At 39.5% G+C, this 15999-nt stretch overlaps 1 protein-coding gene across 7 annotated transcripts in view; it reads left to right on the top strand.

The window, feature by feature from the left end:
• Positions 1 to 15999, top strand: part of Zfand4 (zinc finger AN1-type containing 4) — a 94473-nt gene that overhangs the window by 60573 nt on the left and 17901 nt on the right. For 6 of the 7 annotated variants that reach the window (XM_038319856.1, XM_038319857.1, XM_038319854.1 and 3 more), the window contains 2 exons: positions 532 to 1710; positions 2273 to 2327. In XM_038319856.1, coding sequence (XP_038175784.1) covers positions 532 to 1710; positions 2273 to 2327 — 1234 coding nt within the window. Of the gene's footprint in view, positions 1 to 531; positions 1711 to 2250; positions 2328 to 15999 lie in introns of all 7 variants that reach the window. The other variant, XM_038319858.1, reaches the window with a different exon arrangement.

Genomic DNA, 15999 nt, shown 5'->3' with positions numbered 1-15999 from the left:
CAGCCTTTTCAAGGGCAGCAGTTAAATCCTGTTAGCTTTTTTTCTGAGTAACTATACACATTCATTTTACTAGGAAAAATGCCATATCTCATATAGCCAACATTTTCTTCTTAGCAAAAGCCCGACAAAAAATTAATTGTGAGGAAATAAAACAAAATTATTTTTCTTTAAGATCTTCAGAAAATAATGCTCAATAAAGTAATATAATAGATCCTTAATCATAATCTTTTAAGATTTTTAATATTTTAAAGCATTTCGTTGTTGTTTTGTATTGAGAAGACTCATCTTGAGGCCTAGGCTGGCATGGAGTGGATTCTGTAAGCCAGGCTGGCCTCAAACTCATGACAGACATCTTGCTTCAGCCTCCCAAGTGCTAGTGTGATAGGCGTGGCCCACCACACCACCTTTTTTGAGCACTGTAAATTGAGGTAACAAAAATGCCAATATGGTAAGTTCCTTTTCTCCACTGAGTCTTGCTGCAGGGCAAAACTAACTATGTTGAGGAATTACCTGTGCACTCTTTTCTTGTAGCCTAAGAAAGTTGTCAAGGTAAAACCTCGTCCACCAGTAGCGCCTCGACCTCCTAGCAGTTCCACGGCAGCAGCCCGGCACAGACTGCTACGAGTCCTGCCTGACATCGGGCAGTCTTGTCTACCCTCTCCTGGGAATGCCTATCTCCCCGAAACATGCAGGAGTGCAGCTGCAAGTTGTGCAGCGGCTCAGGCTCCAGCTGATAGACCAGTGTCATCTCTCAGGAATGAACTGCTGAAGGACGACGATAACTGGGAGATTAACACACTGTCTCATCCCACGGGTAGCATCAGGCTGCTACCTCAGATGACGCACATAGAACTGGAAAACGACAAAGAGCTTGCAGATTCCGTACTTCATCTTGGATCACCCCTGCCTAGACGGACAAAGCACCTTCCAGGGAACCTGCCGTCTAATAATGAGGATGATGTCGTCTTATTTCCTCCGCCAGAAGAATGTATATCTGAAGAGTTGCTCCTGCCAGAAGTAGGTCCATTTGCTCCATTTGCAGAAGGAAATGGTGTCGAGGAGAGCAGTGGTATAGAAGGCATAGGGAAGGTAACTCCAGAGTTTGCACTCTCTAAAGGAGATAGAGGGCTGAGAGCGGCAGAGCAGCCTCTGAACCATGTGGCAAGAGTGTTGAGCAGTGACCCAGTAGACAATGCGGTTCTTAACCACCGAGAGCCGAGCTCTCACAAGAACAGACTCCTGTCGCCCCTTCTCTGTGCTGCACCAGTGTCACTACACAACTCTCTGGTGAAGCCACAGAGACAGTCGAGATGTTTGGAGTCTGGCAACCCCTCAGCGCCTGCTTCTCAAAATGCCCTGCGTGAATTGGACTTTCGAACCATAGCCGATTCTTCTTTCTCTAGGACTGCTCGCTTCCGTGGTGTTAAAGTCGATTCGCCTGGGAAAAGATCTGATGTTATTTCCAAAGTCGAAGCTCGAGATATCACAGAAATGGCTAACAAAGCTTCCAAAGAGCCTGTTGGTTGTGTAAATAATAATGGATTTTTGGCTTCACTGGCACGGAGTGCAAGCAGAGACAGTTTGCAGAACACACGTGGGACAGGGAGGCTTCGATCCTCTGGAATTGGGTTGTCTACAAACTTCCAGCACTTTCAAGATGAAAACATTAGGAAAAATTCTCCCCAGTCAGAACCTACAGAATTTTTTCTAGTAAGTATTTTCTTTTCAGTTGATTTTTTCTAATTTTGGAACGAATGACTATTTCAAATTCAGGCTTTTATTTACATAAATAAAGATACCTACAATTAAATTGTTTTTCCATACATTTCACTAAAATATTTATCAATTTGTAGATAATGTATTTGATGATTGTTTTTTGATTTTTTTTGAGACAGGTTTCTCATGTAGCCCAGGCTGGCCTGGTACTTTGGGGATGACCTTGAATTCCGACTCTGCTCCCAGCTCTTAGGTGCTGGTGTTACAGGCATTACTGCCATGCTCTTTGTTATTTTGTAGTTTTCAGTGATACGTAGTTTTAATAAGGCTTTTTCCAATGTCAAGACTCTTATCTAAACCATCAAATTTTACTCATTTAAGGGTAAATAATAAGCACAAGAAGATTAAATTCCACGTTAATTTAAACAAAAATAGAATAATTTACAATGGATGCCCATCAGCATATTCTATTTAGTAATAGAATACAAGTATGTGATGTTTGGTGATCTGTTCTGCATTGACTCACCTCTGTAGGTGTTTTGTGTTTTAATTGTAGTCTGCTCGTGGTATTGGAGTGAGTGGAAATAATGCAGCAGCAGGGAAAAGAGTAGGTAAGCTTTGGAAACAACGTAAGAATCACATTAACATTCTGTTGACTTTTCAAGGCGAGACGGAAAGAACGTTCTCTGTGGTATGTACAGTGTAAACTCTCCTAAACATATCATTTCAGAAAATAACTTGTGACCTGACTACAAGGGTAGCACATGTGGAAAGAAAACTATCTCCAGTTGGTATTTCATGTCTGTGGAGCACTATAGTCTCTGAAAACACAAGTCTTAGATGAATTAACACCTTTACTGGTGGCTGGCCATTTAAAAAGTATAGTGGGTTCTGACTGGGCTCTTTGATGTGTTTGATATTTTTGTCCAGTATCAAGGGAGTGGTAAGAATCTCTTTTTGATGAACTTATTATTTCTTTTTTTAAAATTTTTTAACTTATTATTTCTGAACAAAGAAAATGATAATCCCTAGGACCAGCCCTTCCTATATACAGTAGCAGAAGCAGCTCTAAAGTAACACATTCTTCCAGTGCTAGCTCGCTGAAGATGCATGCCTTGACTGGCTGTTATGGTCCAGGAGGAAGGAGACCTTTAATATCTCTTCCTTTTATGTTTTAATCCCTAAGCCAATGGCGGTAAAGTCACCCAAGGTGTGCTCTCTGTAGCTCTGGAGTTTCAAAAATAATTTTCTATCTTTGTGGACTTTTTCCTTTTTTTTAAGAGACACATAGGATTGTTTCCCATTTGTTTGTAAGGCCTGGGAATATAAAGTTTTGATATATTCATTTACATTTTAAAAGGATTTTCATTGTGGTAAACTGTATATAAAATTCTTCTTAACTATGCATTTGTTGTTGATTGAGACGGGGCCATGTGTGACCTAGGCTGCCTTTAAACCCGATACACAGCTGAGGTTGGCCTTGAACTTCCATTCTTCTATTTCTACCTCCATGTGCCCTGCTCAATAATTTTTTTTGAGACAGGGTCCTACTGTGTGTCTTAGGCTCCCAAGATCCTCCTGCCTCAACCTATCAAATACTGGATTCCATGCATATGCCACTAATCCTGGCCTTTAATCATTGTTTTGTTTTGTTTTTCAATGATGCCTTTTTTTTCATCATTTTTAATTGTAGCATTTAAAAATGTTCTGTAGCATTTAGTACAGCCACATACTGGGTAGCCGTGACCACATTCATTACTAGTTTTCTGCAACTCTTCAGAGTTTTTTGCCAGACCATTTTTTTTTTATTCATTGGATATCTGGCAAACTAGATGGCATGTACCTATGGTTGTAACTAATGGGAAAGCTGAGGCTGAGAAACAGAGGCAGGAGGATTACATACGCTTAGTGAGGTCTTGTCCTAAAGGTATCAAAACAAACACAACTGTATTACCACAAAAACTCACACTCTCCTCCTTTTCTACCCACTACAGTCTCTGGCAATTGTTATTTTATTTATCTCCATGGTTTCTGACTTAAATACCTCATAGATAATATTTGTCTTTGTGGGAAGTGAGACTTTACTGATAATACCTTCAGGGTTTATTTGTTATCGCATGTGTCAGAATTCCTTTCTAAGGCTCGTGAGATCCTACTGTTCACATAGACCAAGTTTTGCGTCTCTATCCATCAGTCAGTACCACACTGGTTGTGCACATTTCAGGTACTGTGGTACTATGTGACTATGAATGTCGCAAACACACCTTCAGTTATTTTGAATATGTATGCCAAAAGTAAAATTGTTGGGTCATATACATTCTAGTTTTTTTTTTTAAAATCACAATTGCTTTTCTTTTCTTTTTTTCTTTTTCCTTTTTTTTTTTTTTTTTTTTTTTTTTTTTTTGGTTTTTCGAGACAGGGTTTCCCTGTAGTTTCTAGAGCCTGTCCTGAAACTAGCTCTTGTAGACCAGGCTGGCCTCGAACTCAGAGACAGAATTGCTTTTCTATATTGTGTTACAGTCTTACTAACAGTAAATATTGAGTGTAGTTTCTCTACATTCTTAAGAGTAGTTTGTTTTCTGACTTAGGCTTTTGTTGTTTTTGTACTTGGTATTGGAATGAATATGAGATGCTATCTTGCTGGTTCTATACTTGCTTTTCTGTAATATAAGTGATATTTATTCTCTAGTGATGTCATTTGCATAATATACTTATTGGATATTTGTCTATCTTTGGAGAAATACATATTTCTGTCATTTACTTATTTTTGATTCAGGTTAGGTTTTTATTGAAGTTCTTATTCTATGAATGACTTTTTTTTTTCTCCCTGAACTTGGCGGACAATGAGGGCTGCTGAGAAACCAAGGACAATGGCACTGGATTTGGCTCCTACTACATATTTTGGCTTTGTGGGGGGCCTAGCCTGATTGGATGCTCACCTTCCTAGACCTGGATGGAGCGGGGAGGCACTTGGACTTCCCATAGGGCAGGGAACCCTTATTGCTCTTCGGACAGGAGGGGGGGAAGGGGAAGGGGAGGGGGAGGTAAATGGGAGGCAGGGAGGAGGCAGAAATTTTTAATAAAGAAAATTAAAAAAAACATCTTTTGAGAGCAAGCCAGATGTCACAGCAGGTAAAAACACTATCTGTCAAGTTTTTTGATCATCTGTGTATTTAAATTTTTGAGATAGGGTTTCTCTCTGTAGCCTTGACTGTTCTGGAACTTGTTCTGTAGACTAGGCTGGCCTCAAACTTAAACAGATTCATTTGTCTCTGCTTCCCAAATGCTGGGATTAAGACATGAGCCACCACTGCCCGGCAAGCTTCATAGTCTTAATTCAATCCCCAGCACCCACATGGTTGAAGGAAAGAATCAACTCCGGCAAATGTCATCTAACCTTCACATGCATGTTGCACGTGTGTGCACCCAAATAAAATTAGTAGATGGAAAAATGTTGTTGGTTGTTTTTACTCTTTGTTCTTTGGCTCTTTTGGGGGGCCCTCGACCCAGCTCCCAAATAAATCACATTGAGGCTTATTCTTTCTTAAAAATGCCCAACCTTAGCTTGGCTTGTTTCTAGCCAGCTTTCTTAACTTAAATATCCCATATACCTTTTACCTCTGGGCTTTTATCTTTCTCTATTCTATATACCTTTCTTTACTTCTTATCTGTGGCTGTCTGTGTAGCTGGGTGGCTGGCCCCTGATATCTTCCCCATTTTCTTGCTCCCTCTTCTTCTTCCTAGATTTCTCTTCCTATCTATTCTCTCTGCCTGGCAGCCCCACCTATACTTTCTCCGCCCAGCTATTGGCTATTTAGCTCTTTATTAGACCAATCAGGTGTTTTAGACAGACAGAATAGCACAGCTTCACCGAATTAAATAAATGCCATATAAAAGAATGCAAACAATCTTTGCATCATTAAACAAATGTTCCACAGCATAAAAATGTAAAACGTCTTAAAACAATATTCTACAATATAAAACTTTTTTAAAAAGAAAACATGTACAAGTTGATGTACAAGTTTTTAGTTTAATTTTAATCAAGTCTAATTTGTCTGTTTTTCCATTGATAACCAGCCTTTGATGTCATATCCAAGAAATGACTATCAAATCAAATGTTTGCTGAAAGTGTTTATCAATTGTAGAAGTTTCCTGATAGTTTTAAAGTTTTTTATGTATAAAATTATATCATCTGAAAATAAAGATACTTCAGTTGTTTTATCTATAGTTTAGGCTTCAAGTACTCTACTGAATAGGTTTGGAGAGAATGGACGTCCTTGTCTTGTTCCTGACTTTTGTGGAAATTCTTTGAGTTTAGATTGATGTTGACTGTGGGATTGCTGTCAACTGCCTTTGTTATGTGTTGAGGTATGTCCCTTGTACCATACCTTAGTGTGAAAGTGAACATTGAGAAGACTTGGTATAAAAGTAAACATCAAGAAGACTGATGTACATGGGATGGGTGCACAAGGATTTTAACTTTGTAATAAAGAATCAGAACCTCAAGCAAACAGTCAACTTTGTCTATCTGGGAGGAAACCTTAATTCAAAGGAGGGAACTATTTCAGACGTCAAGAGGTAGATAGATCCGGATAGTGAGGGCTGCATTCCAGGCACTAGAAAAGGTTTGGTCAGGAAAAGACATAACGACAACAAAATTACAAGTGTATGAGACACTTGTCTTGAGCGGCCTTCTTTACAACTCTGAAACCTGGACAATGAAACACTCCTCAGTACAGCGGCTGAATGTGCTCGAGATGCCATGTCTCAGGAGGATTCTTGGCATCACATGAAGAAATAGGCTACACAACAATAACAGTAAGAAACATCTCCACCTACAGAAGGAAGTAAACTACAGGGCACGGCAATGGCACCTGAGATACTTAGGCCATGCTATGAGAATGAATGATGGCAGACACCCGAACATAGCACTGCTTGGAGGAGGAGTGCATGGGATAAGGCGAAAAGGAAGGTCCAAAAAACACTGGATAGACAGCATAAAGAAAGACTGTGGAGCCTTGGATATGACAATAATACAAGCATCTAGGACTGCCCAGGGTAGGAACAACTGGAGAACCACCATAAATGGGCTGCCCATGCTTGCTTACTCATTGCTGGGGCATAAAAGATAAAATGATGTCCCTTGTATCCCTCAGGACTTCTTATCAAAAAGGGATGTTGGATTTTGTCAAAGGCCTTTTATGCATCTAATGAGATGATCATGTGAGTTTTGTCTTTCTGTCTATGTGGTAGATTATTGATTTTGTATATTGAACTATCTCATTACATCTTTAAGCTGGTCAGTATGATTGTTGAATAATCTGTTATGTGCTTTTGAATATGATTTGCAAGTATTTTATTGACAGTTTTTACTTCTTTGTTCATAAGAGATATTGGTGTATACTTTTCTATTTTTGTTGTGTCTGGTTTTAGTTTCAGAGTAATAGTGACTTCATAAGAAAAAAATTACAAAAATGTTCCTTAAGTTTCTGTTTTACAGAATTAACAGAGTATTGATGTTAATTCTCCTTGTATGGTCTTATGGAATTCTGTGTGGAATCCATCTGGGTCTGGGCCTTTTCAAGACTTTTAATTACTAATTCTCTTTCTCTTGGGGTTTTGGGTCTGTTTAAATTGCTTATTTGATCTTGATTTAACTTTAGTAGTCACATGTATCGAGAAATTAATTTCTTATGAGTTTTAGTTACTGGAATACAGATTTTTAAACTTTTGGAGTCTCTGAAATTTCTTGGCATTTATTGTAATGTCTCCATTTTATCTCAAATTTACTAATTTGAATTTTCTCTATTTCAGTTAATTTGAATAAAGGGTTTTTCAATCTTGTTGATTGTTTTAAAATAACCAACTATTGGTTTCATTCATTGTTTATATTATTTTGTTATTGTTTCTATTTAATTAATTCCAGGTCTGTTTTTATTTCTTCCTGTCGATTCTTGTTGTGTAATTTTTTTCTAAAAATGTGTGTTGTTACTATATGAGACCTTCCCAGGTTTGTGCTGGAAGGAATTAGTGGTATGAACTTGCCTCTTAGAACTGTCTTTACAGTACACAAAACCATGCCCAAAGTGGGCTGGTATCTTAAAGGTTATTGGCTGAAGGAGTTCTCACAACACCTCCCCCTTTTGTCTTTAAATAAGAGAGTTCTAAACTTAATACAAAACTATATACAATAAGAACAAATATCAAGTATTGTCCAGGGAAAAGAAAAAGCAAAAAATATATAAAAATTAGAATTACAACCAGCATGAACAACATCAAACAAGAAACGTGCTAAATGTTTCAATAGTTATCCTGTCCTAAGAGGTCTAAGTCTTATATTAAAAATAGCTTGGCTAAGTCATAAGAGGAAAGTAGCTATGATTATCTACCTATTCTTCAACCTCATCAAAGATCTGAGAAAGGAAATAGTATTACTTCAGCAAACAGGAAGTACAATCAAGCAACTTCCAAAAGGTGCAAGAAATGACAGACATATTCAGCTACCTGGGCAATCACCCAAATTTTCATCTGCAACATTGGGGCAACCAACTTTGGCTAAGGCCTAGAGTAACTGACAGACCATTTTCAGAGGCAAGAAAAATTTTAAAAATGGTATTACTCTGTCTTGGCAAGGCTTGGCAATCTTTTTGCTTGTATTCTGCTTGTTCAGTCTGGATACCATACATTTTGTCAGTGGTCCAGGCAAGGGCAGTTCTTTGCCCAAAGGCTAGTTTTTCCAAGACGAAAACAAGCTCCAAGTGGAGTGTCTTCAGTGTCCAACATTCTCTCTGAAATTGAACAGTGCTTCCAGGAGCAATCTTGTCTCATGGCAACAGAATCCTAAGTTATATAAAAACCATAGTGGGAGTTCACTGACTCTGGACTGACAGCTGGGGAACCTACATAGGACCAAACTAGTCCTTTTGAATGTCTGTGACAGTTTTGTGGCATGGGCAGTCTGTGGGGCCACTGGCAATGGTACCAGGATTTATCCCTAGTGCATGAACTTTTTGGAGCCCATTCCCTATGGAGAAGATACCTTGCTCAGTCTCTATACAGGGTGGAGGGTCTTGGTTCTGCCTCAACTTGATATGCCAGACTTCCTTGGCTCCCCGTGGGAGGCATTACCCTTTTAAAGGAATCAATGAGGGTTTGGGTGGGGGGAACGTGGGAGAAGTAGGTGGAGGGGAGGAAGGGGGAATTGTGGTTGGTATGTAAAAGTAAAAAAGAACTTTTTTTTTTTCATTCTAATCCAAAATATCTTTTATTTATTTATTTATTTATTTATTTATTTATTTATTATGTATACAATATTCTGTCTGTGTGTATGCCTGCACGGCAGAAGAGGGCACCAGACCCCATTACAGATGGTTGTGAGCCACCATGTGGTTGCTGGGAATTGAACTCAGGACCTTTGGAAGAGCAGGCAATGCTCTTAACCTCTGAGCCATCTCTCCAGCCCCCTAATCCAAAATATCTTGAAGAACTTTTGTTGCCTCCTTGATTGGTTTATACCAGGTGGTCACCTTAAATCAAGATGGTGCAGAAGCCACGTGGCACTGACCTTCTCTAACCTTAGTAAAGTAAAATGTGTTTGTCTCCATTTAAGTGGGGATCATCAGCCAAGATGGCAGCAAACCACATGTTGCTTTCATCTGAATAAGGTGCCACACCACATGGTTCCTTTAAGATTACCTATGTATAGATTTTAAGTATCAACCCCTGGTGTTATGATTTCAAGTTAATTTTTCATTACAGATTAAAAAAGTTATTTATTTGCATTGGTGTTTTGCCTGCATGTATGTGTGTGGCTGTCAGATCTTGGAGTTACAGAAATGTGTTTATGTGAGCTAAATTGGGTTCTCTGAAAGAGCAGTCAGTGCCCTTAACCACTGAACCAGTCAGGAGCAAGCATATACCCTGACATGCTTCCTGCCTTTGTACCTCCCACTTATAAGTAATCAAGCATATATCTTGGGCAGTTGGGACAACCAGTCTTGTTTACAGAAGCTAAGACACACGGACAGCTTATTATTTTACATCAACAGTCCCCACCATTCCAGGAAGCTCTCTGTCTTTGGGCATGTCGGGCTTAGAGGTTAGAGGTATTTTTGTTCTTATAGATCTCTTAAGCATAGCAATTCAAACTTAAAACATAGCTTGAGCTAGCACAGCAGCCCTGTAACACACTGCCTGCCTTAAGTGGTTCTTGGAAACCACAGAGCAAGAACCCATGGCCCATTCTCACTCGACAGGCTTTATCGCAGGAGTAGCACTGCCAAGGTCACTCAACTTGGAATGACTCCTCACCCCTTTGAATCACATCACGGGAAACTTTTAAAGTTCAATTTCTTTATAGCAGTATAAAACTCTTTAGGCCTTTTCCTTTCACTAGTTGCGATCTTAGCTGGGTGGGATCATCGAAGGGCAGCCATGTCTTTGTTCCAGGGCAAACCAGTCTTCTTCCTACTGGGGCTAATCTTAGCGAGTACAGGTCTTTTTTCTTTTTTCCAACACAAACCTCAGCTGTAGCTTTATTTCCTGGAGCTTTTTCCCTCCAAATTGCACATTTGCCTTTCTTTCTTCTTCTTTTTTTTTTGTTTGTTTTTTGTTTTTTGAGACAGGGTTTCTCTGTAGTTTTGGAGCCTGTCCTGGAACTAGCGCTTGTAGACCAGGCTGGCCTCGAACTCACAGAGATCCGCCTGCCTCTGCCTCCCGAGTACTGGGATTAAAGGCGTGCGCCACCACCGCCCTGCTTGCCTTTCTTTCTGACTCACTTTTTTTTTTAATTTTTTTTATTTTTTTTATTTTTTTATATTTAAAAATTTCCATCTCCTTCCCTCCTCCTCCCCCCTCCCTCCCCTCCTTCTCCCCCTTCTCTCCCCTCCTTCTCCCCCTTCCCTCCCCTCCCCTCCACCCATACCTCCCCTCCCTCCCTCTCAAGGCCAAGGAGCCATCAGGGTTCCCCACTCTATGCTAAGACCAAGGTCCTCCCAACTCCCCCCAGGTCCAGGAAGGTGATCGACCAAGCTGAGAAGGCTCCCACAGAGCCCGTCCATGAAGAACAATCAGAGCCCAGAGCCATTGTCCTTTGCTTCTCAGTCAGCCCCCGCTGTTGGCCACACTCAGAGAGACGGGTTTGGTCGCATGATCCATCAGTCCCATTCCAACTGGAGTTGGTGATCTCCCATTAGTTCTGTCCCACCGTTTCCATGAGTGAACGCACCCCTCTCGTTCCTGACTTTCTCCCTCATGTTCTCGCTCCTTCTGCTCCTCATCGGGACCTTGGGAGCTCAGTCCAGTGCTCCAATGTGGGGCTCAGTCATCTTCCCCATCTGTCGCCAGCTGGAGGTTCCCTCACGGTCCTGACTTTCTTTCTCATGTTCTCTCTCCTTCTGCTCCTCATCAGGACCTTGGGAGCTCAGTCCGGTGCTCCAAGGTGGGGCTCTGTCATTTTCTTCATCTATCGTCAGGTGGAGATTCTATGGTGATATGCAAGAAATTCATCAGTATGGCTATAGGAACTGGCTTTTTCAGGCTCCCTCTCCTCAGCTGCCCAAGGAACTAACTGGGGGCGTCTCCCTGGAAACCTGGGAACCCCTCTAGGGTCAAGTCTCTTGACAACCCTCAGGTAGCTCCTTAAATTAAGATATATGCTTCCCTGCTCTCATATCCACCCTTCCTATATCCCAAGCACCCCATTCCTCCGAGCTCCCCCCGCTCTCCCCTTCACACTTTTCTCTCCCCATCTTCCCTTGGCCCAGTCTTGCCCAACCCTCAAGTTCCCAATTTTGCCTGGCGATCGTGTCTACTTCCAATATCCAGGAGGATTACTATATCTTTTTTGGGAGTTCACCTTCTTATTATCTTCTCAAGGATCCCAAACTTATAGGCTCGATGTCCTTTAATCATGGCTAGAAACCGAATATGAGTGAGTACATCCCATGTTCATCTTTATGGGTCTGGGTTACCTCACTCAGAATAGTGTTTTCTATTTCCATCCATTTGCCTGCAAAATTCAAGATGTCATTGTTTTTTACCGCTGAGTAGTATTCTAGCATGTATATATTCCACAGTTTCTTCATCCATTCTTCCACTGAAGGGCATCTAGGCTGTCTCCAGGATCTGGCTATTACAAATAATGCTGCTATGAACATAGATGAGCATATGCTTTTGTTGTATGATTGGGCATCTCTTGGGTAGATTCCCAATAGTGGAATTGCTGGGTCCTGGGGTAGGTTGATCCCGAATTTCCTGAGAAACCGCCACACTGCTTTCCAAAGTGGTTGCACAAGTTTGCATTCCCACCAGCAATGGATGAGTGTGCCCCTTACCCCACAACCTCTCCAGCAAAGGTTATTATTAGTGTTTTGGATTTTAGCCAATCTGACAGGTGTAAGATGATATCTCAAAGTTGTTTTGATTTGCATTTCCCTGATAGCTAGGGAGGTTGAGCATGACCTTAAGTGTCTTTTGGCCATTCGAACTTCTTCTGTTGAGAATTCTCTGTTCAGTTCAGCGCCCCATTTTTTAATTGGGTTAATTGGCATTTTACCGTCTAGTCTCTTGAGTTCCTTATATATTTTAGAGATCAGACCTTTGTCAGTTGCAGGGTTGGTGAAGATCTTTTCCCAGTCAGTAGGCTGCCTTTGTGTCTTAGTGACAATGTCCTTTGCTTTACAGAAGCTGCTCAACTTCAGGAGGTCCCATTTATTCAATGTTGCCCTTAAAGTCTGTGCAGCTGGGGTTATGCATAGGAAACGGTTCCCTGTGCCCATTTGTTGTAGAGTACTTCCCACTTTCTCCTCTATCAAGCTCAATGTGTTCAAATTAATATTGAGGTCTTTAATCCATTTGGACTTGAGTTTTGTGCATGGTGATAGATATGGATCTACTTTCATTCTTCTACAGGTTGACATCCAGTTATGCCAGCACCATTTGTTGAAGATGCCCTCTTTCTTCCATTGTGTACTTTTGGCTCCTTTATCAAAGATCAGGTGTTCATAGGTTTGTGGTTTAAGATCCGGGTCTTCTATACGATTCCATTGGTCAACTTCTCTGTTATTATGCCAATACCAAGCCGTTTTCAATACTGTAGCTTTGTAATAGAGTTTGAAGTCAGGGATGGTAATGCCTCCAGAAGTACCTTTATTGTATAAGATTTTTTTGGCTATCCTGGGTTTCTTGTTTTTCCATATAAAGTTGATTATTGTCCTCTCAATCTCTGTGAAGAATTTTAATGGGACCTTGATTGGGATTGCATTGAATCTATAGATTGCTTTTGGTAGAATTGCCATTTTTACTATGTTGATCCTCCCAATCCACGAGCAGGGGAGATCCTTCCATTTTCTGGTATCCTCTTCAATTTCTTTCTTCAAAGACTTAAAGTTCTTGTCAAATAAATCCTTCACTTCCTTGGTTAGCGATACTCCCAGATATCTTATGCTATTTGTGGCTATTGTGAAAGGTGATACTTCTCTGATTTCCCTCTCTGCTTCCTTATCCTTTGTGTATAGGAGGGCGACTGATTTTTTGGAGTTGATCTTGTATCCTGCCACGTTACTGAAGGAGTTTATCAGCTGTAGGAGTTCTTTGGTGGAGTTTTTGGGGTCGCTTATGTATACTATCATATCATCTGCAAATAATGAAAGTTTAACTTCTTCCTTTCCAAATTGAATCCCCTTGATTCCCTTATGTTGTCTTATTGCTATTGCTAGAACTTCAAGCACTATATTGAAGAGATAAGGAGAGAGTGGACAGCCTTGTCGTGTTCCTGAATTTAGTGGGATAGCCTTGAGTTTCTCTCCGTTTAATTTGATGTTAGCTGTCGGCTTGCTGTAAATAGCTTTTATTATATTTAGGAATGACCCTTGTATCCCTAATCTCTCCAAGACCTTTATCATAAAAGGGTGCTGAATTTTGTCAAATGCTTTTTCAGCATCTAATGAGATGACCATATGGTTTTTTTCCTTCAGTTTGTTTATATGATGAATCAAAAAAAGAACTGTCTTTACTGTGTTCCATAGATTTTGCTATGTTCTGTTTATTTTTATTCCACTTTAAAAAAGTTTTTAATTTTGTGTTTTGATTTGGGTCTTGACTAAATTTTCAATCTGTAGTGAGTTATTTAGTTTTCCATGAGTTTCCATGTTGTTGTTTCTGTTTCTTTGTTGTTTCTGTTGTCAGATAGGATGCAGGATGGTTTTTCAATTTTCCTGTATTGAGTCTTGCTTTGTATCCTCATATGTGGTCAATTTTGGAGAAAGTTTGTGAGCTGTTGAGAGGAAAGTGCACTCATTAATGTTTGAGTGTAATGTTCTGTAAACATATACATTTTATTTGTGATGTTATTTAATTCCAATCTATATTTAATTTCTGTCTGGATGATCTGTCTCTAGGTGGGAATTGAGTGATGAAGTCATGTTCCCTTACTGTGTTAGCATCAGTGTGTGGTTTTAGACATATTAGTGTTGGTTTTATGGAAGTAAGAATTTTGTGAATAAATTGTTTAGAATTGTAGAGCTGGATAGGTGGGCAGAAATTGCTCAAATCTGTTTTTAATCATAAAATGTTTTTATATCTCCTTCAGTTGTGTTTGGAAGTTTTGCAGGGTGTAGCAGTCTGGGATGGCTTGTAAAATGTCTGTCCAAGGCCCTTTGGCTTTCAGAGTCTCCATTGAGAGGTCAGGTGCTATTTAAACAGACCTCTCTTTCTCTGACTTGGTCTTTTCACCTTGCAGCTATTAATATCCTTCTCTCTCTCTCTCTCTCTCTCTCTCTCTCTCTCTCTCTCTCTCTCTCTCTCTTTCTTTTTCTTTTTGATCCTGTCTGTATGTCTCTTGCACCTTTATAGGGATCTCATTGTTTAGATTTGGGAAATTTTCTTCTATGATTTTGTTAAAGTATTTCCCGTGCCTTTGACCTAGGCTTTATTTTTCTTCTGTGTCTATGGTTTATAGGCTTGGCCTTTTCATAGTGTACCAACTTCCTCAATGTCTTGTATCTGGATGTTTTGTTGATGTGTTTAGATTGAACATTTTCTTTGACTGTCTTATCCATTTCTTCAACCCTGTCATCAAGACCTGAAATTCTCTCCTCCTCCTCTCCTCCATGTCCTTTAATCTGCTGGGGAGGCGTTCCTTTGAGCTTCTTGTCTTATTTCCTGAGTTTTCATGTTTTATTCCAGTTTGGCCTTTCTTTAGCAATTCTGTTTCTTTGTTAAATTGTTTTTCTATTTTCAGTTGTTTTTATTTATTTCATTTAACTTTTTTTAGTCTTCATTTAGGCATTTCTTTGTATTTTATTTTAGGAATGGGAACATATTCATAATTGCTATTTTAAAGTCCTTGTGATTAGTATAAATTGCTTTTATATATTTTATGAAATAATTTGCGTGTTGTTAGTTCTTCTTTGAAGATCTGGTAGACTCCTGCCTTTTAACCATGTGGCCCTAGAATTTTTCAGCTGGATACTTTTAATTACTGCTTCTGTGTCATTGGTTGTTTTGTTTGTTTTGGTTTTGATTTTTTGAGACAGGGTTTCCCTGTTTCACATCCCTGGCTGTCCTGGAACTCGCTCTATAGACCAGGCTGGCCTCAAACTCACAGATCCACCTCTGTGCTGGAATTAAAGTTGTATACTACCATCACTTAGTAATTGGTTGTTATAGGTCTATTTAAATTACTGCATTTTTATTGAATTTTTGTAGAACATATATCTAGAAATGTGTCCATTTCTTTTATATCTTTCATTTTAATAAAATATACATTTTAAAGTTTCTCTTTATGAATTTTCTCAATATCTATTGTAATACTTGTCTTCCTATCTCTGGTTTTATGAATTTGATTATTCTGATTAACTTGGCTAAAGGTTTGTCAATTTTGTTAACTTTTCTAAGAACCAACTATTTCAATCACTGATTTTTGTTGTTTTTATTTCTATCTTATTATTTTCAGCCTTCTTTGGCTGGATGATCTGTCTCCACTACCTTGTCTTCAACAGCTGATATTCCATATTTTATTTGATCCAATGTACCCGTAAGGCTTTCGTCTGATAATTGTGTTTTGTTTTCCAAGTTTCTTTTATTTGGATTTTTATTTCAGCTTGGATTTTCTTCAGAGAAAATTTTCTTTATCAAATTTTATTTTCATGTCTTGAGTTATTTTTATTATCTCAGTCATCTGTGTTTTCAGCCTTCATTCCAACTGGGTTCAGGTTGTAGGATGCCATGAGGTCCCAGGGGGCCTTGTGGGTGGGATGGCTGGTAGGAGGGTTTGGATCTGTG

This window comes from Arvicola amphibius, chromosome 2, assembly GCF_903992535.2.
Source record: "Arvicola amphibius chromosome 2, mArvAmp1.2, whole genome shotgun sequence".
Lineage (NCBI taxonomy): Eukaryota > Metazoa > Chordata > Mammalia > Rodentia > Cricetidae > Arvicola > Arvicola amphibius.
The sequence above is the reverse complement of the archived record's forward strand: the minus strand, read 5'-3'. Positions and strand labels throughout refer to the sequence as shown.